The 26216-nt window shown below is 37.6% G+C and overlaps 6 protein-coding genes across 7 annotated transcripts; 4 read left to right on the top strand and 2 right to left on the bottom strand.

The window, feature by feature from the left end:
• The first annotated feature begins 681 nt into the window (after positions 1-681).
• On the top strand, positions 682-4315 carry LOC106419074 (outer envelope protein 64, mitochondrial). Its single transcript, XM_013859833.3, has 13 exons — positions 682-1020; positions 1207-1359; positions 1433-1557; positions 1659-1784; positions 1891-2073; positions 2160-2304; positions 2408-2576; positions 2673-2810; positions 2925-3122; positions 3208-3335; positions 3429-3480; positions 3757-3826; positions 4054-4315. The coding sequence occupies exons 1-13, from the start codon at positions 779-781 to the stop codon at positions 4134-4136; spliced, it is 1812 nt and encodes a 603-aa protein (XP_013715287.2). The 5' UTR covers positions 682-778; the 3' UTR covers positions 4137-4315.
• A 230-nt stretch (positions 4316-4545) lies between these two features.
• LOC106419238 (2-hydroxy-6-oxo-2,4-heptadienoate hydrolase-like) lies at positions 4546-5749 on the top strand. Its single transcript, XM_013859996.3, has 3 exons — positions 4546-5298; positions 5386-5453; positions 5545-5749. Exons 1-3 carry the CDS (start codon positions 4546-4548, stop codon positions 5660-5662), a joined length of 939 nt encoding a protein of 312 aa, XP_013715450.2. The 3' UTR covers positions 5663-5749.
• A 197-nt stretch (positions 5750-5946) lies between these two features.
• Positions 5947-10113, top strand: LOC125579076 (zinc finger MYM-type protein 1-like). The gene has a single exon (XM_048742458.1). The coding sequence runs from the start codon at positions 6823-6825 to the stop codon at positions 9406-9408; it is 2586 nt and encodes an 861-aa protein (XP_048598415.1). The 5' UTR covers positions 5947-6822; the 3' UTR covers positions 9409-10113.
• Positions 10114-15559: 5446 nt separating this feature from the next.
• Positions 15560-16740, top strand: LOC106419428 (protein EXORDIUM-like 4). The gene has a single exon (XM_013860211.3). The coding sequence runs from the start codon at positions 15600-15602 to the stop codon at positions 16491-16493; it is 894 nt and encodes a 297-aa protein (XP_013715665.2). The 5' UTR covers positions 15560-15599; the 3' UTR covers positions 16494-16740.
• A 3205-nt stretch (positions 16741-19945) lies between these two features.
• On the bottom strand, positions 19946-22786 carry LOC106419424 (transcription factor bHLH143). Of its 2 annotated transcripts, none has more exons than XM_013860204.3 (4): positions 22646-22786; positions 21898-22396; positions 21622-21803; positions 19946-21468 (listed from the first exon to the last, which is right to left on the bottom strand). In XM_013860204.3, exon 4 carries the CDS (start codon positions 21423-21425, stop codon positions 20478-20480), a length of 948 nt encoding a protein of 315 aa, XP_013715658.2. In that variant the 5' UTR covers positions 21426-21468; positions 21622-21803; positions 21898-22396; positions 22646-22786; the 3' UTR covers positions 19946-20477. The 2 variants fall into 2 exon arrangements, with proteins under 2 accessions (XP_013715658.2, XP_013715659.2); XM_013860205.3 differs by having other exon boundaries at positions 21898-22361; positions 22646-22771.
• Positions 22787-24689: 1903 nt separating this feature from the next.
• LOC106440386 (flocculation protein FLO11-like) lies at positions 24690-25460 on the bottom strand. Its single transcript, XM_013882032.3, has one exon. The coding sequence runs from the start codon at positions 25328-25330 to the stop codon at positions 24938-24940; it is 393 nt and encodes a 130-aa protein (XP_013737486.2). The 5' UTR covers positions 25331-25460; the 3' UTR covers positions 24690-24937.
• Between the last annotated feature and the right edge of the window lie 756 nt (positions 25461-26216).

Below are 26216 nucleotides of genomic sequence, written 5' to 3'. Positions count from 1 at the left end.
TTCTATAGCCCACATCATTACCTGTAACTTTGCTTCACCAACGGTCTTAGACCTAGAGAAAGCCCGTCTGCTATGCTCCAGCACTTTCCCTCTGCAATTTTTAGTAATCCAAGCAGCACCCATGATGTCACTCTGTGTATATCCTTGTATCTGTATTTAAATATTCTTGTTATTTATTTCTACAAATCTTATCATATTTCTATATGTTAATTCGAATAGTGGCGTCGTATTTAGCTAAATCTGGATTGACATGCCATTTTATCTACCAAATTTGGATTGGCATGCCAATTTAGAAAAAAAAAAACAAAGAAAATCTATATTGGATTGCTGGACAAGGCTATTGAATATGGAAACTTGACAAATAAATCATAGCAATAACTTAAATATGTCTTTTTATATTATCAATGAAAAAAATATCAATTTCTTTTTTTTTTTTTTGTAAATGAAAATTTTATATAAAATTTGTCGAGTGGCTTGACTTGGTTAAAACTTAAAACCTACTTGTCCACAAGCGGAAATGTTCACTATACAAAATGATTTAAAATCAGAAGATTTAAATCAATTTGTCACATATTATTATTTTAAAATAAAACAACTAGAAAGGAAAATAACATTAAACATTTATTTTATTTTTCAAAAATATAACCAAGTAAAAGACTCCATAAGAAGATTCGCCTTGGGTTAAGGTTAACACTTTGCGCACCACGCCAAACTTTTCTTCTCTCTCTTAAACCCTTCTAAAACCCTCTCTCTCTCTCTCCTCCGGCGAGATCGCGTCATGTCGAAGTCGCTGACTTTTATTCAAACCAATGCCTCGAATCCAAAGACATGGGTCGTGATCGGCGTCACGGTGGCCGGGATCGTGATCTTGGCGGAGACTCGGAAGCGCCGGATCAAAGCCCTCAGAGAAGAGCACTTCGGTGCCTTTTTAGATCGTTTCGAGCTTCTTCCTTTTCCTCCGCCGCCTCCTCCCGCCGCTAAACAAACCCTCTCCGGTCTCACCTTCTCCATCTCCGACGCGTATGTTCCTACCCTCTCTCGAAAGTTCTTAGCTTTTTTTTCAATTTATATATAACGATCTCGCTTGAAAGTTTTGATTTTTGCTTCAGCAGAAAAAAAAAGTTTTGATTTTTTATGGTTTAATTGAATGTTTTGACTTTGCTTAGACGATGATTCAATGAATGAGGATTATTTGGTTTTGGGCAGGTTTGATATAAAGGATTATATCACAGGCTTTGGTAGTCCACAGTGGAAGAAGACTCATGAGGCTGCTGAGAAAACTGCTGTGGTTGTGACAACGCTCTTGAGAAATGGAGCTACTTGCGTTGCCAAGACGGTCATGGATGAGATGGGTTTTGGGTATTTCTCCATCCCCATCTTTCTTCCCATCAAATGAGTGTTCTGTGATTGATTTGTAGTTGATTTTGAACAGGATAACTGGTGAGAACAAGCACTATGGCACTCCTATTAATCCGTTGATGCCATGTAATGTTCCTGGAGGCTGTTCCAGTGGCTCTGCAGTTTCTGTTGCGGCTGAACTCGTTGACTTTGCACTTGGTATTGTTTAATCCCTTTTTGTTTCCCTAATTGGATGTGTACTTTTGGTTTGGTCACCAATAGCATTTCTTGGTGGTAGTCTTAAATTGCTTGACTTGCAGGGATTGATACCACTGGAGGTGTTAGAATCCCAGCATCATTTTGTGGTATTCTCGCCTTCCGACCATCTCAGGGGACTGTTTCTTCAGTTGGTGTTTTGCCTAATTCACAGAGCCTAGAGACTGCTGGTAAGTTACATCTTTTCCCCCCTTTCTTTGAATTTACATTCACCACTGGAAGTTCGTAGTGTGTTTATATTTGTTACTGATAATTTTCTTCTGAACTGTTCTGTAGGATGGTTTGCTCGTGACCCATCTGTTTTGTGTCAAGTTGGACATGCGTTACTTAATCTGAGTGCTGTAACACATAAAAGGCAAAGATCTTTAATCTTTGCCGATGATTTATTCGAGCTCTCTGATGTTCCTAAGCAAAAGTCGGTCCACGTTGTCAGAAAAGCAATCGAAAATCTACCTGGCTGTAAGTTTTTGCAATAATATTGCTTCCTTCTCGTTTGCCCTTCTCTAAATTTCTATATCATTTCTCTTGGTCACCGCATCGTGCAGACCAGGCTCCAAAACATATGAATGTTGGTCAGTATGTAGCTTCAAATGTGCCAAGTCTTGCGGAGTTCTGTGAGAAATCTGGTAAATCGCAAGACTCAGCATCTACTTTGAAGGCTCTTGCATCCGTTATGTTATCAATACAAAGGTAATTTAAGAAGATTGCCTTCTCACATCAATACTATTTTTCCCTCTCTCGTTCCTTTTCAACTGGTGTTAACATCAATACAAGTTTTTTTTCTTTCAACCAGGCATGAGTTTAAAACAAACCATGAAGAATGGTCGCAGACATGCAAATCTTTTCTAGGGCCACGATTCTCCAATGATGTTGTTACAGCTTTGAAGAGTAGAAACGAGAACATTAAATCTCTCTACAGAGTCAAAACTGAGATGCGTGCCACCATTCAAAGCCTTCTAAAGGTAAACCTTCCATTTTAGAAAATTAACATTTTCTTATTATGCCACTGGAATACAAATAAATGGAAGGTTGCGTTGTTATGTTCATTTTATTACCAGGAAGATGGAATTCTAGTGATCCCCACAGTTGCTGATCCCCCACCGAAGCTTAACACAAAGAACAAGAACGCTATGAATGAGTTTCTTGATCGAAATTATGCACTCGCAAGCATTGCTAGCATGTCTGGCTGTTGTCAGGTATATTCCAAGTTCATCTTTTGCACTTTCAGTTATTGGAGAACTGTCTTGTTCTCTTTTTTGGTACTCTTGAGAGTTGAGTAACAACACAAATTTTTATTCAAACTCTACCAGGTTACAATTCCTTTGGGGAAACATGGTGAAAGTCCAATCTCCGTTTCGTTTCTTGCTTACTATGGAGGCGATAAGTTCCTTCTCGATACAATCCTCGATGTATATGCATCCCTTCAGGACCAAGCCGATATTGCAGCCAGCTTAGCTCCAATGACTGACTCCAATGGCATTGAACCTTCTGAAGTTATGAAGGAAAAGGTAAAAAAGTACTATCATCTTATTTTGAAAAATAGTGTATGTGGTTCTGATCCATATGCTACGGTGGAATAACCTTAATTCCCAGGGAAATGCTGCATACAAGGGGAGACAATGGAATAAGGCAGTGAGTTGTTATACTGAAGCTATCAAATTGAATGGATCAAATGCTACTTATTTTTGCAATAGAGCTGCAGCTTACTTAGAACTTGGCCGGTAATTTACTGTCTTCGTTATCCTTCATTCTGATTCGAAAATAGTTTGTTATCCCCTTCTGATCTGAGATTTTTTTTTTTTTTTTTTTTTAAGCTTCCAACAAGCTGAAGAAGATTGTACCGAGGCTATATTGATCGATAAGAAGGTGCCAAACTTGATTACTTATTCTTTCTCCATACTTCATTCTATCGCATAGTTTGTCTTTCTACATTGCCTTTAGCATGTCTGTTTGCAAGTACACACTTCAGCACCAAGACTCTTCATTAGCTTTGTGAAATTTAGAGCGTCTAGCCTCGTTTCTGGTTTAATTCTTGATAGATGTTGTATTCAGTTTCACCACTTTACTCACTAAAGACACAGCCACGTATGACTTGAAAGCACTTGGTAAGTTTGATTCTTATAGTTATTTGTTTTTGTACAGAATGTAAAAGCATATTTGAGACGAGGGACTGCTAGAGAATCACTTATACGGTACAAGGAATCTGCTGCAGGTAACTAAAACTGATCTCAGAGTCTGGCTTTTATTATAATCTCTTCATTTTTATCTCCTTCGGTAGCACATTTGGGAGACTTGTGCTTGATCAATAATCATGAAAAGCAACTATCTAATCTTAGATGGACAATTATAGAGACATTTAACTTAATTTCATTGTCACTTGTTATTTCAAATTTGTTGTTTATATTCTGGAGAGTAACGTATGGTGTACTATCTCTGCAGATTTCAAGCACGCATTGGTCCTTGAACCCCAAAACAAGACGGCAAAGATTGCTGAGAAGAGACTCCGAAAACTCATGAGTTAAGAGCGAAGAAGAAGAAGAAGAAGAAGAAGAAAAACAGTATCTTACTTTTTTTCAAACCCTTTCTTGTTTAGCAAGCTATCTTTCGCTTCTCTACAACCCTAAGAGCAAAGGTTTTGATTGTTTGGTTCATGATTGAATCTCTTAACAGATTATAATGATTTTGTCGGCTTTTCATTAAATTGAACGAAGCCCAAACGATATTACTCAGCAGATGGGCTTAGGCCCAATCTCTCACCATTACTCTAATCCAGTTTAATGAATAAAATAAGATCTTACTGAACCATGCAAATAGACACGTGTACTGACACGCGGACGCACAACATGGAGAGAAGCACTTTCGGACAATAAATGAAACCAGCTTTTGTTCTGTTACATTTTGAAAGAAAAAATAAGAACAATTCAAAATAAAATGGTTGATTATTTGAGATTGTTGCGATGCTTCAGCTTCACGGCATCGCGTGATTGGTTATTCCGGCAATCATTCGCAAACGCCGGTCTCCGCTCCGTCACCACCAATCTCTCCCACACCAATTCCATCGCGTCGACAACGTCTATGCATTGCTGGATCTCTAAATCCCCAAACCGATCCAAACCAAACCTCCTCCTCGTACACGGATTCGGAGCCAACGCAATGTGGCAATACGGCGAACACCTCCGATCCTTCACCGGCCGGTTCAACGTCTACGTCCCCGATCTCCTCTTCTTCGGACTCTCCTCCACTTCCGAACCGAACCGGACCGAGTCTTTCCAAGCTCAGTGCCTGATGAGGCTAATGGAAACTCACGGAGTCCACACGATGAACATCGTCGGGATAAGCTACGGTGGATTCGTCGGGTACAGTTTAGCGGCGCAGTTTCCGGAGAAAGTGGAGAAGCTGGTGCTATGCTGCGCCGGGGTTTGCCTTGAGGAGAAAGACATGGAGGATGGTTTGTTCAAGGTTCCGAATCTAGAGGAAGCCACTGAGATCTTGATTCCTCAGACGCCTGAGAAGCTTAAGGAGCTTATTAGATTCTCTTTCGTTAAGCCGATCAGAGGTGTTCCTTCGTTTTTTCTATGGGATTTTATCGATGTGATGTGTACGGAGTTTGTAGAGGAGAAGAGAGATTTGATCAAGTCGATACTTAAAGATCGAAGACTTTCAGATCTTCCTAGGATCAGACAGGTGAGAAATTAGACTTGTTAGCTTTTCTTTTTCAGACATTTATTTTGCAAACTTGAGTAGTTGTGTTCTTGTTTTGGTTTAAATTAGAAAACTTTGATCATATGGGGAGAAGAAGATCAAATATTTCCACTTGAACTTGGTTACAGATTGAAAAGGTAAACAACCCTTGGGTTACTGTTCTTTTCAGTGTAACTGCTATGTATTTTTACCATATTATATAAAGAAAAAAAAACTACTATGGAACAGATATATTGGAGAGAATGCAGAGATGGTGGTGATTAAAAAGGCAGGACATGCTGTTAATTTGGAGAAATCCAAAGAGTTTCTCAAGCACTTGAAATCTTTTCTCATTGACTCTTTGTGAACTAGTTGTTCTGTTTATCTGGAACTGTACTGTTCCTGGTATCCGATTCCTACGATAAAAAAATGAAAAGTGGGCTTCGGTGAGCTATTATGATTTTAGGACACAATAAGAAAAACAAATCAACCAATAACTGGCTGCCTAAAATTCTTCTTAATGGGCTGCATCTTTGAATAGATGGGCTTTGAGGAAAATAAGATGCCGACATATCCGGGTCTATCCATAGGTTGCATTTTATTTATTTTTAGATTAGTTTGGTTTTTCCGTAGTAATATCCCAGGTTAGCCAAAAAAAATTAACAATGCAAAAATTTGAAATTATTCGATTTGGGTTTGGTTTGGAAAGGAGATAAATATGGCTGAAGTGAAACTCCGATTTTAGTATATCCAAACCAAAATCATTTTTCTTTGTTTTTACCATGCTTCAGTTTTATCTGGCTCCCATATCGAGGATCGTTGAATTTGCATAAGATGTGTAGCTCGAATTATACAGGGAAGATTCCAAAAACGTTGACTCTTATACATGACAAGATAATTGGGACCAATCCGTGGATTGTTTAAGTCAACATGAGAAGCGGGTCGGTCGGTCGGCGGCAAAATCAGACCAACGTACCACACCAGGGCCGGGCTTGTACGCAATCTCGCGAAACATTCGTATGGGGCCCCCACCTCATGGGGCCCCCACTTCCAATTTTTTCCTTTGTAAATATGTAATGTTAATATATGAATCTTAGGTGCAAAGTCAAATTAAAAAGCAAAATTTTGGTTTCTAGTGACAGAATAAAATACATGTCACGAATATTATTAGCACGTAAGTCTGAAGATATCTCTATTTTTTTTATTTAAAGAATTGTAAATATTATAATAAATTTAAATAAGTAAAAAGCATCATATTTTAACTCAGCAAAGGAAACTTACGAGCTATCTTTTCAGCTTCTTCCCTTCTCTGTAAAAGCAAGTTCATAAGAAAACCAGAGATTTTGTCTTTTGATTCTTAGGTAAAATCAAATTTTATTTTCGTTTAACAAATCTTATATTGTTTATTCATCTCTAATTCAATTGATTTACTCGTTTTGGTTTGAAGGTTTTTAATAGTCAATTTTTTATAATGTCAAAACTAAATTACAATCTTTAAATTTTCTATCTTCATCCTGCAGAAAAAAAATGAGTGCATCAAGAATATACCTTTCTGGAGCTAAGAAAAGAGCAAAGAAAAGAAGAGTAGAAGAACTAGTGAAGTCTCAGTCAGGTTCTCTGTTAAAGTATTTTAAGAAACCAGCATCGCTTGGAACTGATGAGGACCATGAGATTGATGGAACTAGTGAGGATAGTAGTGAAACTAGTGAGGTTGATGGATCTGAACCAGATGATGAGGTTGATGGGGTTAGAACTGGATATGGAAACCATGATCAAGAAGAGAATAGGGATAGAGCTGAGATAGATGATGAAGATGTCAACTCAAATGCAGCGGACGAGCATTTTAAAGAAGATGATTCAGCCTTTGATCTTATGGATCCTGGAAATTGGAGAAAAATTGACCAGAAGTTAAGAGATTATTTGGTTGAGAAAGGTCCTCTCCCACCACCATCTGAAGATTATATTTTCCCCAAAAATGAAAGTGGTAGACACTTTTCACATAGAAATTACAAAAGGATCATGAAGAATGGAGATATGCAGCACCGGCGTTGGTTAGTTTATTCAACAACATTCGACAAGATCTATTGTTTTTGTTGCAAGTTGTTCACCCGTTACAAGGAAACTACTCAACTAGCAGGCATTGGATTTTTGGATTGGAATAATACTGGAATAAGGCTGAGCCAACATGAAACCAGTCATGATCACATTATGTGTATGAGCCAGTGGATGGAACTAGAGATGAGGCTGCAAAAGAATCAGACAATTGATAAGTGTGTCCAAGAGGAAATCGAAAAAGAGAAGAATCATTGGAGGGAGCTTTTACTGAGATTATTTTCAGTGGTGGAGTATTTGGCTAAGAGTAATATAGCATTCCGTGGATCTAATGACAAAATTGGCCAAGAGAACAATGGAAATTTTCTGGGGAATATTGAGATGATTGGTAAATTTGATCCTGTAATGAGGGAGCACATCAGGCGAATCACCAAAGGAGAAACCCGATACCATTATCTCAGCTACAAAATTCAGAATGAGTTGATTGGAATGTTGAGTTCTGAAATCAAGTTTATAATCATTAAGAAGATTAAAGAGGCAAAATTCTTCTCGGTTATTCTTGATTGTACTCCAGATATCAGCCACAAAGAGCAAATGTCTCTCATTATTCGATGTGTGGATATATCAGTGAGTCCAGTTCAGATTGAAGAATTTTTTCTTACCTTTCTCGAAGTTGAAGATAAATCAGGAAAAGGGCTTTTTGAGCTATTATGTGATACACTGGTTGGTTTGAAGTTGGATATTAATGATGTCAGAGGACAAGGTTATGACAATGGATCCAACATGAAAGGAAAAAACAAAGGAGTGCAGAAGAGATTGTTGGATATCAATCCGAGAGCATTTTATACACCATGTGGTTGTCATAATCTGAACTTGGCTATTTGTGATATTGCTAAATCTTCTGATAAAGCGATGTCTTTCTTTGGGATTATCCAGCGTTTATATAATTTTTTCCAACCTTCTACGACTAGGTGGGAGATGTACAGAAAAATGGTGGGAGGTTTCACGCTTAAACCGCTATCAGATACGCGATGGGAAAGTCACCTCGAAAGCGTTAAGGCTATACGTTTTAAAGCTCCAGAAATCAGAGATGTCTTACTTTACTTTGCAGAAAACAGTGAGGATCCAGGAGCACGGAGTGATGCTGAATGTCTTGCGATAAGTGAAACACATGGAATTGGAGGGTTTGAGTTCTTGTTTGGTCTGGTTATATGGTATGATGTTCTGTTTGCTGTTAATACTGTGAGCAAGACGCTACAGTCTGAAGATATTGATATCGATGATGCCATTGCTCAGCTAAAGGGGTTAGTTTCTTTTTTCCAAAAGTATAGAGAAATGGGATTTCAAGAAGCAAAAGCTGAAGCTTCAAAAATTGCCATTGCTATGGATATTGAACCCATGTTTAACAAGAGGAACAAGCGCCTTATTAAAAGGAAAACTCATTTTGATGAAGAGCGAGACAAAGGTGATGATGTTTGTCAGGTTCTAAGTGTGGAGGATGATTTCAGAATCAATTATTTTTTCAAAATGATGGACCAAGCTATTGTTTCTTTCCAAACAAGGTTAGAACAATTTAAAGAGTATGAAAATATTTTTGGGTTTTTGTTCAGTCTACGAAAGCTCAACTCAACAAGCGATGATATTTTGAAGAGTAAATGTTCTAACCTTGAAGCTTTTCTTAAGCATGGAGCAGATTCTGATATTGATGGGAATGATTTGTTCATGGAAATCAAAATTTTCAGAGAAGTTTTGCCAAAGACTTTCAAGAAGAATGTAGAAGTGCCGGATTATTTGAAGAGAATGAAGGATAGCTATCCGAGTATATGGATTGCTTACAGGATAATGCTCACCATTCCTGTTTCAGTTGCTTCAGCTGAAAGAAGTTTTTCTAAGTTGAAGTTGATAAAGTCTTATCTACGATCTACTATGTCACAGGAAAGGTTAAACGGATTGGCTATGCTATCGATCGAGAAAGCTTTAATTCAAAATCTCAATTATGAAAGTTTGATGAATGATTTTGCTGAAAAAACTGCAAGAAGAGTTATTTTTCAAAATCGGTAGAACTGTTGTTGTGTGTTTTTAGAACTATTGTACTGTATTTTGAAGATTAATTATGTTTAGACTGATCTTTTTTTTCTTCTTGTTCTATAATTTTTTCGATGCTGTTTTTTTTATTATCAAAACTACGATAAGTTCATCTATATTTTGAATAGGGCCCCGAAAAACTCAGGTCCGGCTCTGTACCACACACAAGATTAGTAACTGATAAACCCAACTTATCCTAAGAGGCTAAGATTATACATATATACTAAATGAATTGTTAAGAAGTTTTTGTTAAAGAACAGGAGATTTAAACGATTCTATTACTTCACGAATACCAGGTAAAATTTTCTCTAAATTTAATTGTTGCTTAACTACTCTATTTAGTGGCACTTCTGAAAGACCTTGACAGATTTAATATTGTAACTGTATACTAACGTTGCATGTGGATTATATGTCTATTTACAACGTTGTTCGGCTTAGTCATCTGTGATTAAATTATGTAGTTAAGTAAAGAGGAGTTACTTTAATGTTGTACGTACTGGCTGGTTGTGCGGACTAATAATTGTTGAATCTTGTGGGGTTTGATACAATTGCCGGCACACGTTGAATACAGACGAATGCTTTTTTTTTTATCAAAAAAAAAAGACGACTAACCCTTTGCACGAATACAGACGAATACTGGCAGCGAATAATAATCACAGGACAACAAGATTCAATTTAAGACGACTGACCCTGACCCTTGTTTATATAATTTATTATATATAATTTCTTAATAATTTGATTGGACATATTATTTCCGCTAGTCTTTTTCAGCATCGCCTGTAGATAGAAATACTCAATTATTGTAGCTGTTGAACCAGTGTCGTTGTCACTGAATAAGAATGGTGGTCATTACAAAATTTGCTCTACGATGACTTCGATATTTTGTTTGCGTTTGTGCTTATTTTAGCGTTTGCAACTAAGTTAATGAAACAACCATTTTTACAGCTTTAATTGAAATTATTTTATACGTTGTTGCGAGTTGCGACAGTCGAAAAACTTTCCTTGCGTCCGGTCTTTTTTCCTCTATATCTTTTGTGAGAAAAATATATATTATAAGTAACTGAAATCACATCTTTAAGAAAATTAAGCACAATCTTGCAAAATCAACATGTTCCATGCTTTTATTTACGTCTCATATATATATGCTCCAGCTTTTACATTCTTTGACCAAAAGAAAATAAATTAGGGAAAAAGGAGAAACACAATGATCCAAGTGGGCGTGCATGCAACATTTGCCCATAATAAGACTGTTACGTGTACCCTGAAAGTCAAAAGTTAGGTTATGGAGGAGAATAGGTATCTTAACATTATATTCGACTTCGTTTGCTAACTTTAATTGACTTCGCCGACATACGGTATATACATATGTATATCTCATATATATAATATGGCCCCTTCAAAATTCCATATCTTCCGTTAAGCAGATAAATTATATAGATATATATGCATTGCATTAATAATAATAACAAAAAGAGTTTATATAAAACCATTATAAAAATCGATTTGAACCTACTTAGTTACTCTTTTGCCTAACATCAGTTTGTCACCAACCAAGATGCGCCTTTGCTGTTGTTTTATTATATCGTTTACCCGTCTTCACTGTTTAGTATTTTGTTAAAATTTGTTTATTAATAAAAAATAAATCAGGGTTCTTCTTTGTTTTAATTGTTTGTAGGTTTGCGATTGGAGAGCAACTACGATTTATGATTTAGTAGCTTAGGTCATATGTAGCTCTCGTTTGATTAATTTTGAAGTTATGTCATTACTCATATATATATGTACCCATAAATGAGCTCGTGAATTATGTATTATTGCTTGTTTCACGTATATTTTGTCGCTTTCACAAGAATTAAAACATAAAGCGTGTCACATTTCATGCCAACTAAGCATTGCATGGCGTTGGTATCATCACAATATCACATATTTTAGCCGCCTTATAATGGTTTTTAGCCCTAAGAATCACACTGGCAATTACATATACCTATCCACACGCACGCTCATCACACCAAAAACACATTGATTGTTATTACTTGATGACAAACATTTAGCTTTCAAATACGTCGAATCTAAGTTGTATTGGTTCATATCCATATCACTCTGTTAGTCTATTGGATGTAAATTAAATCAAAGACAGACAGTCCAAAAATAATGGAAGTTTGGTGTAAGTACTTTATTATCATAACTGAAGTATTTGAAAATAATGATTTCTCTGAAAGATAATGTGGACTAAATTAGTCTGGCCCGAAAATTTTATTATCATAAGAATATATCTAAACACGTTGATAAGAAAATAATATTATAGTGAATTGGCTTTTCTTTACAAAAATAAGCAATATTTCGAATGGTTTTTGGTTCTACAGAGAGTAACCGAGTCAGTCTGGAAGGGACAACGCAGTTCTTGGTTCGAATGGTTTTTCAAGCAATAGTATACATAAAATGGAAGAAAATATGGTCAATCATCACATGAACCGACTCTCCTGATTGATTATGTCGACAAGCACATACGGAACCGCATCGATTCAGTAAGGGCGGAATTGGGGCTAGACATCCTCATGCCACGAGAACATGGTTTGCTTCACGATAGATACTTGGAAGAAGTTTTAGTGGTTGTGAGTTGTTTCCTCATAAAACCAAATCCGCAAGTTCTAAAAAAGCAATATTTCTAATATGTTAGTAAACAAAAACCTATTTATCAAATTGAAATAAATTATTAAAATTTAGTTCTCTTTATAAACACTGGCAGAATTCTGTAGATACAGTTTTAACCCCGATAATTGAGTAGTTACATAGGTGAAAAAATATTTAAATTTGTTAAGACAACAGTAGCTGCAACTATTTTAATGCGAAGGCAGAGAGCTAAAGTAAGAGTAAGTTGAGATTCATTTACCAATCTTGTTCCGATCACCCAAGAGAGTAGTTTCTGAGATCTGACAATGTGACGTTAAATATATTTTCAGGTTTTAATAAACATACCTACATGGCGCTATTGGCTACATGAAGGATCCGCAAGACTCAACTTCCTCGTATGTCGTGCCTCGACGGTAGTAAATCCAATGGTTCTGTTTTACTCTGTCTATTAAATACTCGACGTTAACGTTAGTATTAATACTTATCAACTTTCTTGGTCTATGATTTCGCTTGATAATAGTAGTTGTGACTTAGAGCATCTTCATCCCTATCTTGTTCCCTAGGCACGCCTTTTGGATGGCTCTCCTCCGCTCCAGCTCCGTCGCTCAGCCCTCCTTCCTTTGAAGCAGCTCTCCTCCTCCATGGCTTTGATGGTGACTGCTCCTCCGTCGCGTTTCAGGCCGCCTCCAGATCCGCCGCCGCGTAAGTCTCCTCCGCTTGAAGCTCCCTCTCCCATCGATCCACCGGAACCGCCAGACCCTCCTGACGTTTCCTTTCTCCTCGCTCTTCCTCGAAGCCCCAGCTCCTCCTCCTGTCCGTCTCTCCAAGCTCTTACCCGAATCTTAGATCTAAAGCTTCCTCTTCCATGGATGGTTTCTAAGATAAGTGGTGGTGATGTTCCGCTTGTGTCTACCGGTGATAGTACTTTCGTCTACAGGCGGTTGCTCTGTTCGGTATGCAAGTCGTCTTCATGTCGACACATGGACTGGTCTTCCATCAGCTCCTGTTCCGACTTATCTTTTCTCCCTTTTAAGGGTTTTCAGGTTCACTTCAGCTCGTCAATTTCCGCTTTTTGCTCTTCTGTTGAATGGGATATAAAGCTATTTGTCTGTGTGAGTTTGGAATTGAGGACCATAGCTTTAGCCGATGATGTACTTATGGACTTAACTTCTGTTGGTTCTACCTTTGTGCTCTTTGGTGGTCCTTTTGTCGCCTCAATGCGATCTCTTACTGCTGTGTGCAGTTCCCTTCCTGCTGTGTGCAGTTCCCTTACTGCTGTGTGCAGTTCCCTTACTGCTGTATGCAGTCCTCTTTCGGTATTCATTCTAGCTTTTGGTGCTCTGTATTTGTATTTCTCTTTTTGGTGGCAGTTGAGAGAGAAATTCATTGGTAAAGTTAGCTGGATGAATATGATTATGGCGGGTTCAGATTATCCGTTTGTCTCCTATTTGGAGCAGTCTCTTTTCCCAATATTTCTTCATGTATGGAGTGAATTGGATGAACAAGTGTCGTTGGTATTGCAAGGATCTTCCTCCCAACGAGTACTCTCCTCTGCGTTTGGTGCAGTATGTGTGGTCCTATGGATTACACTAGATGCGATCTTCCAAGAAACTTTTGAAACCGTTGTCATGCGATTTCTTATGGTTCCTTTTTATGATTTGTATCGCCATCCTATCTTTTATTTTACCAGCTCTTTGGTTTGTTTGGTTCGATGTAGCTTTGTATCCTCCTTTGAAGGAGCTTAAACCTTTCTATTTTAATTGCAAGTATGGTTTGATCAAAAAAAAGAGCATCTTCATCCCTACTCCATTTTTTCCTGTAAAATAGAATAAAAATGAATATGGAGTAAGGAATGCTCCAACCCAACTTCATATCTCACTCTATAATGAAATTTACTCCATAAATGGAGTAATCTATTTTTTGTTTGTTCATCACTCCATTATGGAGTGAAAAATAGAGTAGGGTTGGAGCAATTTTACTTCATTTTCACTTTTATTTTATTTTGGAGGAAAAATAAAGTTATACATTGGAGATGCTCTTAGAACAAGTGTGCTGCATAAATTATTGATATAACATGAATCACATATATGGAGTATAAATTTTCTTGAAATGTTTTCTGGTTAGTTTTAGATTGATCAATGAATTAACAAAATTATGTATATAAAAACTTGCAAATTTCTCTAATTTAGAGAAATAAGTTGGTAAAAGCTTTATAAAAAGGCTAATGGCTAAATATAGAGAGTTTCTAAAAAGTAAAAGAAGCTAAAGAAAAACAAGAAAAGTGGACCACGCAGATATGAGGCAATAATTGATGCAGGAAAGGGTGGTTCGTACGCCTTACCTACTAACTATTCAAACACTTTTGTATATTTCCTTACATACATCAGATTTTATAACTGTATACATACATAAGTTAATACATGTTGATATTCATCATTATACACAATCCAATACTGATGCACGTATGGATTGAGGTCCCTACACTTGTACAGAAACAAATGCTCTCCTGCGTCTTCACCATTATGGGTTTCCTCAAAACAATAGATTTTGAAAATAGTTGGAGGCAACTTTTGAATAGCATGGGTTGGTGTAGTTAGTGCATGGTCGGTTTAATGTTGCAATTTTAAACTTTTGAATAGCATGGGCTAGTGTAGTTAGTGTGTATGGACGGTCGGAGTAAAGTTTAACTCTTGGTCGGTTGAAGATTACAAATTCTAATAAGAAAACCAACCCTTCCAATGTATATGAAAACGAAAAGTTAAAGCATGTTTCAATCGTATTCTATAAATTCTAGTAATAACTTTTACATAAATGGCATGGGTTAGCCGATGTAAGAAAAACATGGGTTATTCCCTTCAAGAGTTTTGTAAAAAAATAACAATTCAACTGTATTTATTGGTGGAAACAGTGTGGCCAAGTGATCAAGATTAAAGGCTTATACAACATAGAAGAACTGCTGAACATATCTCAAAGTTCAACATTTTCTTCGTCTATTCGTTGAGTTCTTTTTGTGAATTCATTGAGCTGGTGATCCAAACACCTATACTTTTTTGCCTTTTGTATATGATGAAATGTAACTGAAACTCGGTACGTTCAGAAACGTATAGAATACAGATTTCCTTCAAGAGTTTTGTAAAAAAATAATAAATCAACTTTATTTATTGAACTACATGCATGATTACGACTTTCAATAACTTCAGACAGGAACTATTCGATGTAAATAGTAAAACTTTTTATCCGGACATGCACGGAAGTGTTCATCCCTGTCGCATAATATCTAGATTTACTCAAAACTTTCTTCAATTAATTTAATACACGTTTATGGAACCTACCACGTCACCCTAGACTAACCTCACTACAGGCTGTCAAGTACAAGCGCCTAACCAATTAAACATGCCCACGTCACCGCCGTTGAAACGCATACTCTCCGCATAATACAGCTGTACCCCGTTCAAAAAATTCCAATATAAATACAGCCTTCTATGGTTTCATAAAACCCCAAATTAAAAAACAAAAACCTCTCTGTTCTCCCCTCAAAAATGGCATACACTCACCGTTTCGCCGCTCTACTCATCCTCCTCTCCGCCACCATCGGCTTCTCCACCGCCGCGTTGGTAGAAGAGCAGCCTCTGGTGCTCAAGTACCACAACGGCATTCTCTTGAAAGGAAACGTCACTCTCAACCTCGTCTGGTACGGGAAGTTCACATCAATCCAACGGTCCATCATCGTCGACTTCATCCGCTCTCTCAGCTCCTCCGCCGTCCCATCAAAAGGCCCATCCGTGGCCTCGTGGTGGAAGACGACGGAGAAGTACAAAGGCGGCTCTTCAAATATCGTCGTCGGTAAACAGCTCCTCCTCGAGAACTACCCTCTCGGAAAATCGTTAAAGAGTCCTTACCTCAGAGCTCTCTCGGGTAAGCTCAACGGAGGTGGTGTTAGGTCGATAACCGTCGTTTTAACGGCGAAGGACGTCGCCGTTGAGGGGTTCTGCATGAACCGGTGCGGGACTCACGGCGCGAAAGCGCGCTCCGTTAACAGCGGAGCTTACGTCTGGGTGGGAAACTCTGAAACGCAGTGTGCTGGCTACTGCGCGTGGCCGTTTCATCAGCCTATGTACGGACCTCAGTCTCCGCCGTTAATCGCGCCTAACGGAGACGTCGGAGTTGACGGAATGATTATTAACCTCGCGACGCTACTGGTTAACACCGTCACGAATCCGTTTAAAAGCGGTTACTTTAACGGCGGGAATCAGGAAGCCGTTTCAGTCTGTACCGGTATGTTCGGGTCGGGTTCTTACCCGGGTTACGCGGGTCGGGTTCTCGTAGACAAGACAACCGGAGCGAGTTACAACGCCTTGGGACTCGCCGGGAGGAAATATCTTTTGCCAGCGATGTGGGACCCGCAGACTTCAAAATGTAAGACTTTGGTTTGAGTTTAGACGGTGTAGGAGGAGACACGTGGCAAGAATCAATGGAGATGGCGAGTTAAAGCTTATTGGAGCTAAAGAAAATTGTAGATATCTATCTTGTCTGATTGTACGGAGGAGTTTGGGGGAAGTGGATGTGTTTCTTTTGTCGTTTTGTGTGTCGTGTACATTCGATCCTGGAGATATGTGAAGGATGATGGTCATATATCTAATTTAATGCCGATAAATAAAATCGATTTGTAGTTTTCCCTAAGCTTATTTTAATAACATCGTTTTACCAAAAGGAACAGACTTTATAGATAAGCGGGGAATGGGATTAAGAAATTAGTTATGCTGTGTAGATACGGTAAGAGAAAATATTGTAAAGGGAGAATAAAGGTGGCTGTCTTGGTGATGATGGAACTTGAGGAAAACGAGAGAAATAAAAAAACACTTCACCTTTATCAAAGCTAATAGCTTATAGCCTTTGGTTGTATTAGCGTATTTAATTACTCTAAGTTGGGAATAATCATTTTGTTTTCATTATCCACTTTTCCCACTAATCTCAACTTTTTAGGTTAATTGAATTAAATTATCTCAGGAATTCTTAAATATGATGAGTGGGTTGGTGTTTAGTGATTCGAGCAGACTTGTGGGATCAATGGTTTCTACCGGTTACGCAGTAAAGCTATCAAAGAAATCACTCCAGTAACGGTTTGTTAATAAGGAGCCCATGCTCTAAAAGGGCGGTGATATTTCTGTAACTTCCGATCGCCTATGGCTAATGGGCCATCCACGTCCGCTCACTCAATCTGTGGGTTTCATTCCGTCCGACGGACGGTGCGTTAATTTTTCTGAAGTTTCGAAATCATTATCTACTAATTCTGCAATCACCACATGACTTTTTTCTTATGTTTTGACCTCAGTCGCATGATATCGCAAACCACTTTCCGATAGATCACCCATCATTGCACTATTACAATCTAAACACGCTCAACTCTGAAGTTATAAACTTATGTGTAACAGAAAAAAATAAGTTAATTTGATGACATAGACATTCAAATCAATTATTTTAAACTTTTCCATATATCACAATTTGATGTTACAATATCGGTACTGAACCCGTTGAAAAATCATTCTTGGTCTCTATGTCTTAACTTCTTCCACATCCCATGTTTTACGTCCAATCCGTTTCGTGATGTTTACGGATAACCCCATTCAGTTTGAGCCCATTTTTTTTTTGCTAAAAGGTAAATATCATTACAAAATGAACTTTGAAGTTTACAAGATGTTAGAACAACCTGTATACCTCTATGCTTGATTACACGGCAAAAAAGTTAAAAACATGTAATCAAGAAGACAATCGAGCTTGAAACCGTTCTGCCTTGGAGCGAACAGGATAACAAGGATCGATACAAACTTAAGAGACGGGTGAAAAGGACATAAACAAAGTAAGCAGATGGGGAGACCGAGAACCAGAGATCAAGGGACACAATGCTGGCTGGAAGTTGTTTCATCTGATTGCCTGAACCAATACCTTCCTCTGAGACACAGAGACAAGCCCGCTCAAGGACGGCCCTCTAAGTCCGGGCTGGGCAAACACTGAACCCAAAATCTGGTACAGACAGGACAACTCAAGACCACAAGAGCTTAATAGCGCTCAACTAACCTAACCTCTCGTCCTCTAAGCCGGTTAATGGAAAGGGGCAGCATCACCACTTCCTGGGACTTACTCCCTCCTCCAGCCTCAAGGTGCTTACCCTGATCTCGAAGAGCTCAAAAACACCACTCCCATGCTCGTTTAAACCTGCAGATCAAACCCATTCTCCCAAGAAACGCCAATCAACTGCAAAGGAGGGGAAAGAGGAGCTAACAAGAGCATCGACTCAATAGCCAGAACGTCTAGATCGACCCGAAAGGAGAATCATCTCATCAATCGGGATCTGAGGTCCCGGGACCTTATCTCAGACGCAGCATACCCCAAATTACCTTTGAATCGATGATGGCAAGAGGCGACGTTTTGGAACCTCGCCGTCGAGGTGGTTTTGATGTTGGAAGAGGAGTCACCTTCACCAGTGGAAAGAAAATTCGTGTTCTTGACCCAGTCGCAGAGAGCCTAGACACGAACCCCGGACTCGTAACAGTACTGTAGACAGAGCCACAAAACGTGTACGACAGCACCAGAGATTGAGACACATCACCAACGGACCACGACGGAGAGGAAGGTGGACTTGACGGGAGCATCATGAGCCCTCTCGCAACGCCTAGAGGCGCCGGAGAGGCAAGGCGGAGGCTGAGGTGAGAACAAAGGGAGTTAGGGTTTGGGAGAGAATTTGGGGGCGCGTTAGGTGGACGCGCTGTTTATATGTTTGAGCCCATTTATTTTTATAAATTTCATAATGCGTTCATATTAGAGCTCAAAAAGTCAAATGGTATGCGCTTTTTTGGAAGGAACATTCAAATATATGCTGCAAATCAAACTCGGGACAAGTCTCTGGTTGATAAGAGAGACAGGTACGTTGTTATGTATTAATCAAACTGTTGAATAATATCCGTCACAACGCAAGCAACAGCTAAGAAATGTAGCATTTGAACCAAAAGAGAGTAACGTATTGTAATAATCCCTCACTAGTGTACTCACGAGAGTACCCAATATAAAAAACTTCCAGTTATATCGATTTTGGCATATGGTCGTGTTTATAGCGAGTTATCACGAATCCAATTGGAAATATACAACTGGCAAGTTGCTAATGAGTTAAGAACAAATAAGGGAATAACACTAGATTTTCTCAGTAGACTAGCTAGTCTAGCGTTAAGAAAAAAAAGACTAGCTAGTCTAGAAAGCAAACCAATTTCTGCTTTTATCCTGAGTTTGGATTGTGACTTCTTATCCTGTCCTGATTCAATCCCTCCTTAAGCCCAGTTTATGACCTCTTCATTAACAACCAAATATCAAACCCATGACCTGATTCTTTTTCTCGGTAAAAAAATGCATAAGAAAGCCCACGAACGAATTTAATTATACTCTAGCTGGCCAGCGGGAAGAACTATATTTTGTTGTCAATTTAATGGCCTATGTTATATATATCAATGGGCTTTAGGCCATTTTACTAAGACAAGTTTTATTGTATCCTTTTTCAACTGTCTTTTTCATTTGGACTAGAAGTCTACACAACTTGTCTTTAGTACAGAAATATGATATTTCGAAAGGTAGGAACAAAAAAGGTTTGGCATGCAAGGAGCTGAGTCTATGAAGGTTCTTCCATAATCCATATTGCAGCTCTAAAATTGTATTAATAGAACATGACTGATACATAAAACATGTGTTAGACCCACAAGAGAAACAACAGAAGCAAATGACATTACAGTATTAGCATAAGAAAAGCCCACTGAAGTGCTTAAGAGCCAGAGACCTAAAAAAAAATGAAAAGAAGAGAAGAAAAGATACGGGACTGAGATAGCAACAGAAGAAGTAATAATGAGACAAAAGAGCGTGGGGACAGAGATTCACCCAATAATGTAAGTGGAGATATTCACAGAACATGCGGAGATTACATTTCCACAACAACTCCATAAAACAAACAATTCAATGTTGTCTTTTTTGATTTTTTTACTTCATCCACACCCACCACCACCTTCACAAGGGTTTATTATTACTCAAGAGGAAAAAAAAAGAAGATAAAACTATTAATGATCAATGAGGCACCAAAGACTGCGCTTTTGTTTCAAATTTTATTCCACTCCAACTCTTCAAAGCACAGAGGAAAGTAAACGTCTATTTTGTTCTTTTTTTTTGAGAGAGAGCATGCCAAATCCAAAAGCAGATATCACTATTGACCCAGCTAAGCTGAACAGTGTGGATACGGTCCCACTAGGCCACCAGGCGTGACCTAAAATTGTTTCAAACGCACGTTAATGCAAAAATATTGAAAGAATCTTCTTTATCTCATTGATTGTCTTTTGTCTCTTGTCTTCTCTTTAACCAACCAGCCACGCTTATCCAATTGGTTTTCACCAGTGGTTGTTTAAACCTTTTGGTTGCGGTGAGGTTAACTCTCGCTTCAGCAGCTTGAGATAATCAATGGCTTCGTCTAGAAGCAACAGAGCTTCTTTTCCTTGTGCTCCCGGAACTACGCTCTCAAGGATCCTCAGAGCGGTGTCTTTCCTCGTCTCTTCCTCGTCGCTCAGACCAGAACCCATTTCTTGATTGCTGCTTGAGATGTTGGACTCTTGAAGTTTCTCGTCTGATGACCTTTTGAGATTAGTGAGACTCTTGGTACCCACCACAAAGGATGGTGATGGTGATAGGTCTTCTCTGTATGAAGAATGGTCCAGTACTTTCTGCCTTTTAAGACGTGGACCATCATCACCACAGCTTTCGGTTTCATCCAGTTCTTCTTCTGTTGTTTTATTATTGCACGCTTGTTGTTCAACTGGGAATGGAGAGTGACCTGTGCTCGTCACTTCATCATCACTCTCGCAATCATCATTGTCTTCATCATCAGAATACAGTAGTGCGTTGATTTCCTCAGTGTCTTCGTGCATCTCTGACTCCTCCTCTTCTCCATTAACATGATCTTCATGGAGCAATATCTCTTTACTTAACCCTTTCTCTAGGTTTAGGGAATTGAGGATTCTCCCTTGCTCTGCAGCAGCCACAGAGGAAGGAACACGCAGTGGAAACCCACACTGTAACAAACGAGTCTGATTCTCTGACTGATCGAATACTAGGAATCTTTTCTGAGGAGGCTTGAGTGTCCTCTCTGGAGCAGCAACTTGTTTTCCATAACTGGAGAGTAAGGCCTGGAACGGTGGTGGCTGCAGATAGCGAAATTGATGCTCAGCTGCATACACTTTACTGAGAGGAGCTCCAGGACAGGAAGACCCGGTAGCTATGTCCTCCTGAGGAATCAAGCCCAATGGCAACAACCATTTCTGTTGCCTGTTATCAAGAGGCATGCTCTTGCAGTTTAAGCCAAGGGAACTTTACAATAGTACAATACTGCAAGGAAAAAGAAAGCAAAAGAAAAAAAATGAATCAGTCTAAATGGCTGCTATAGTAATGAATGGAGATCATTACAAAATCCAACTCAAGAAAGTTATAGTCTACAAACAAAACCAACATAACGTAAAAGTGAAGATAGAGTAAGCATACCGAGTGTGGAAGCTGTTTCTTGAACGCAATACTTCTTCTTTGTTTCTTTCTTAAAGCAAATTGTAAGAGAAAATATAGAACAAAACGGTGGAGAAAATTGCCAGGTAGAAGATACAAAACAAACAAAACACAGAACAAACCAACTACGTCACTGGTTTGAGCATATGTCTAAAGTATTCAGCCTGAAAGTAAAAGACAAAAAACAATAGTGTTAGAAATAAAGTACTATAAGATTATGAACTAAAGTTGTGTGTGTAATAAGAAAGCATAACAAACCTGACAATTAGCCATGGGTTGGAAGCAAACAATAGCTCTTACTACAACTGCTGGTTTGTTGGAGTCACCGTTGTTCTCGTACTTGAAGGTTCGAAATCTTGTCTGACCAGCTGATTGGCTTACCATAACTTTTCCAAAAACACTTGGGGTTGAGAGAAAAAAAGAGTTGAGAAAAAAGCTTGCAGGGGGTTTAAAAAAGGGAATCTGTTTAGCTGATCATATATTGTTCACAATGGAAGACGTAGAAACGTTGGGATCCCATTACTAAAGAGATTTATTATAAACAGAACAAAAAGTGCTGAAGAATAAGAAAGAAAGAAAGAAGATTTGAGGTGGGCTGTTGAAGTAATTTACAGAATAACACGGCAGTAAAGATTCAAAGAGACAACTTTGCGAACAGAGCTTGTGAACCAATACATGCTGTAAGTGTCTCCTTCTATGTACTTGTAGATTTTGATCACTCGCTGCTTTGTAATCACCAGAGAGAGAGAGATGAGTTCTGTTACATGACAATGGCAAAAATAGATTTATTCATTTCATCAAACTAAAGAAACAGATAGTACAATTCTAATCAAATTCTCGCTATTGGAGTTGAATCTGCAAGAAAACTCCAATCTTCTAATCCAAAACCAGACTAATTCCCTCATTTTACTAACGGTTTTTTAAGCTCATTCCGCATCAAATTTGCCGGTAGTATATACTAATATTCACACACATCGAGAAACATTAACAAAATCCATTAACTTACAGAGAGGAAGCAAGTGAAAGATCTTATCTTCCAGATCCAGAGGGAGCGAATGCAAATTCTTTTTAAACGTAAATATTTTCTGAGGAAGTAAGTGTGTGTGTGGGGGCGTGAAGAAGACTGGAGTGCAGAGGCGTTACTTTATAATAGAGTCCCTTTGTTTTGACGATTTTACCCTTTTCACATAATGGTCAATAATGAAATTATAGTACTATAAATAATAGAATTAAAAACAGAATGCCTAAATTTGATTTTTATTTCCTTTTTTCATGATTTATCAGCTTTTATGTGTCTTTTACGTTAGTTTTTAGTTCGAGTTCATATCTCATCCGCTTTCTAGTTTCTAACCATATGGATTGGAAAAGCGTATTATATCCTCTTCGCGAAACAAAAAAAAATTGGAAGAGCATGACCAAAAATGATGGATTTAATTGGATTTTACACTATCTCGATTTAGAATGGTCCATAAGTTCTCATCCCAAAATAACAATAAAATGATCCAAAATTGTGTAATGCGAAGATGGTTTTCTTTGTGGTTTTTATTATCTTAATTTTAAAACATAGAACTGTGAATTGATTGATAGTCGTGAATAGTATTAAAATTGCTGTTGTTAGTAAGATGGAGGCAGTGGGACGACGAGGGGGCCGAACGTGTATAGAAGTAATTATGGTGTAGATAATGGCAAACCCTCACGACCCATAACATATCAACCTATAACTTATACTCTTTCTATTTCATAAAAATGCATATTTTTTGGTATTTTTAATACACTTTTATTAATTTATCAATTAATAATAATTAATTGTAAACTTTTAAAAAATTATTATGTTTTGAATTTTTATTTGTTTAGAATTATGAAAATAGATAATCACAAAAAAAAATACTCTTATAACTAAAATTAAAAACTTTGAAACATGAGTATACTTTAGTACCACTACAACAAACGTAATAATTTCTTAGTTGTTAAGTTAAAGTAAAGCCCGTATGTTTGGCCTTCTCTTTCACTTTTGTTTTTGTTTATAATAATTAACGAGCCAAATAGTGGAAGTAAGTTTTAACTTTTTCTGGGTGGTTTCTTTAATTATTGTTTCAAATTATTTCCTTTAGGTGCGTGGGTGGGATGTTTTGGAACATTTACGATGATCATAGGATAAACACGTACATACTTCATTTTCTTGGGGTTTAAGAAAAAAGCAAATTACATTAGAACTTTTGTTTGTTTACTTGTTCAGGAGTATATAGCTAGCTAAGAAAACACCATTTTATCCCAATCGTTTTTACATTTAGTGTAAGACTATATAGTAAATAGTAATATTTTAATAAGAAATTTAACAATTTGAGTAGCATTACCCGTATTTGGTTGAGAAAGGGAATAAAGAAAAGAAAAAAGAAAAAGGGAAGCAAGTGAATGATTAAAGAAATGCACGGGGATTAAGTGCTTAATTGCCTTGACGACTACTTTTTCCCATCCTTTGTTTCTTTCTTGCTTTTTGAATTTTTTTCTTCTAAAGATTGATTTCTTGTTACCTTGTTCATGTGTTTTGTTTGATTTGATATGAGGATAGTAGTTACCGAGTGAGACCAGAGGAGGAGCTATATGATTACTATTTTCAATATGATTTCAAACTACTTTAAAATTTCTAAATTTCTAGGAAACAATTATGCTATCTGTTGAGAAATAATCATTTAAAACATGTTAAGATAAGACTGCTGAATATGATATTTAAATATAAGCTTCACATTGTCAAGGAAGACTAAGCTTTGCTAAGATGAGTAGCCGTATGAAATTGGGTCTATTCCCTAACTCAAGACTGATAAATGAGCCATAATTCTATCCTAAAGTTGGGCATATTCACCAAAGTTGGACTGATAATTGCCCATTTAAAGCTTTCAGTTTCTTTTTTTGGGCCAACGTAAGCTGTCAGATAAGAAGACTTGGCAAAGCTCTCAACATCTGGTGTACGTAAAATAAAATTTGTCAAAAGAAGTCAAAAATATAAACCACAGTGAGAGAAAAAATGATGTTGATACTAATTACAAAACTAATAGTAAAATATATATTTTGTACCACAAGAAAAGCACACAAGCTACACGAGAGACTCAGTACAAAGACTATTAATTTCGAGACGTCAGTGACCCAAACATGACATGAAAATGCAACAATGCATAAGTACTATCTCGTGTTTCATAAAACACAAACAAAAGCCTATTATTACACCATATACTTTTATTTATCATTATTTAAGCAATAGCAGTGTATATAGATTCCCTTTTAATGTTTTCAATCCATTGATCTATGGCTTCTTGTTCGAACCACTAGAAGTTTCCTCGGAAATAACACTTGTAGGTTTTGTCTTTTCAGTCTTTGGTAAACCGCCGTTCGTACCGGGAAAAGGGAAGCTTGGGATCCACGAGGGGAATTCAAAACTCTCTTCTTCTGACTCCTTTGGTGGCTCCTCTGGTTCCTCAGGATCTTCTGGAATCTCCGGCTCCTCCGGCTCTTCTGGAATCTCCGGTTCCTCCGACTCCTCAAGCCTATTATATTGTGGAATCTTTGTGGCCTCTTCTTGTACCAGAGAGTGACCTATTCTAGCAGCAAAAATAGGTGTAGCAAACAAAAGGGACGACGAAATAAAAACAAGGAAAAACATAAAAGAGACAAGAATAGGAATGCGAAGATTAATCATTTTTGTGATATGGTATTTTCTCTTGAATGGAAACCAGCTTGAAGGGTCAAGTAATATTGTGAGTGAACAGAGTCTGTGTTTTGGTATTGTGTAACGAGTGAGTTGTTATATATTACATAGACGAGAGAGCTATTTATAATGTAATTTTCATAGGTGTCAACAAATATGGTGAGAAGAACTCTAATCACCATTTTGAGTTTTTGATGTTAGTCTTCAACAAACTCACCTATATTTTCATTTAATTTTACTTCTTATATGTATAACTCCTTTACGTTTAATTAGCTGAGAACTTAAAGTAGTTTACCTGTTCAAGTTATAAACATTAGACATTACAAGAAAACTTGTATAATGGATAGATCAATCTCACCTATCTAGTCAAAATAGATAGAAACAAAAGAAGCTCCTCAATCAATTTTAAAAGTATCCAATTAGTAAAATATATTTTATATATATGAGGAGCAAAAATCAACTAAATACATTGTAAAAGTCTAAACCCCATGGTGGTATTAAAAAGGAATTCACCAAAACAATAGTAATAGATGTGAACTTCTTGTAAGGATTCACTTGAGACTTGAGAGGGATAAACGTAGAGGACTGTCACCGTGTGGCACCTTGACCAGGCATGCTTAGCCGGTTTCAAGAGATTGAGAGCTCTACGTGTAGTGTCTAATCATCTCTGGTTAAACATTTCACACCAATGATGCTTCACATCATTTCAGGCATAATCACCATGTTCTTTAAATGTGTCCTCACTACTTCCTATTTTTCCGTTTAACCAAGTTTTTTTTATTTAATAAACCTAAAGGATCTTTGCCTGTTCAGATGAATAGAATCGATATTCATAAAATTAGCCCGTATTATTTGAACACGTGAACAATTGTTTTTA

Source organism: Brassica napus, chromosome A10, assembly GCF_020379485.1.
Source record: "Brassica napus cultivar Da-Ae chromosome A10, Da-Ae, whole genome shotgun sequence".
Taxonomy (NCBI): Eukaryota; Viridiplantae; Streptophyta; class Magnoliopsida; order Brassicales; family Brassicaceae; genus Brassica; species Brassica napus.
The sequence above is the reverse complement of the archived record's forward strand: the minus strand, read 5'-3'. Positions and strand labels throughout refer to the sequence as shown.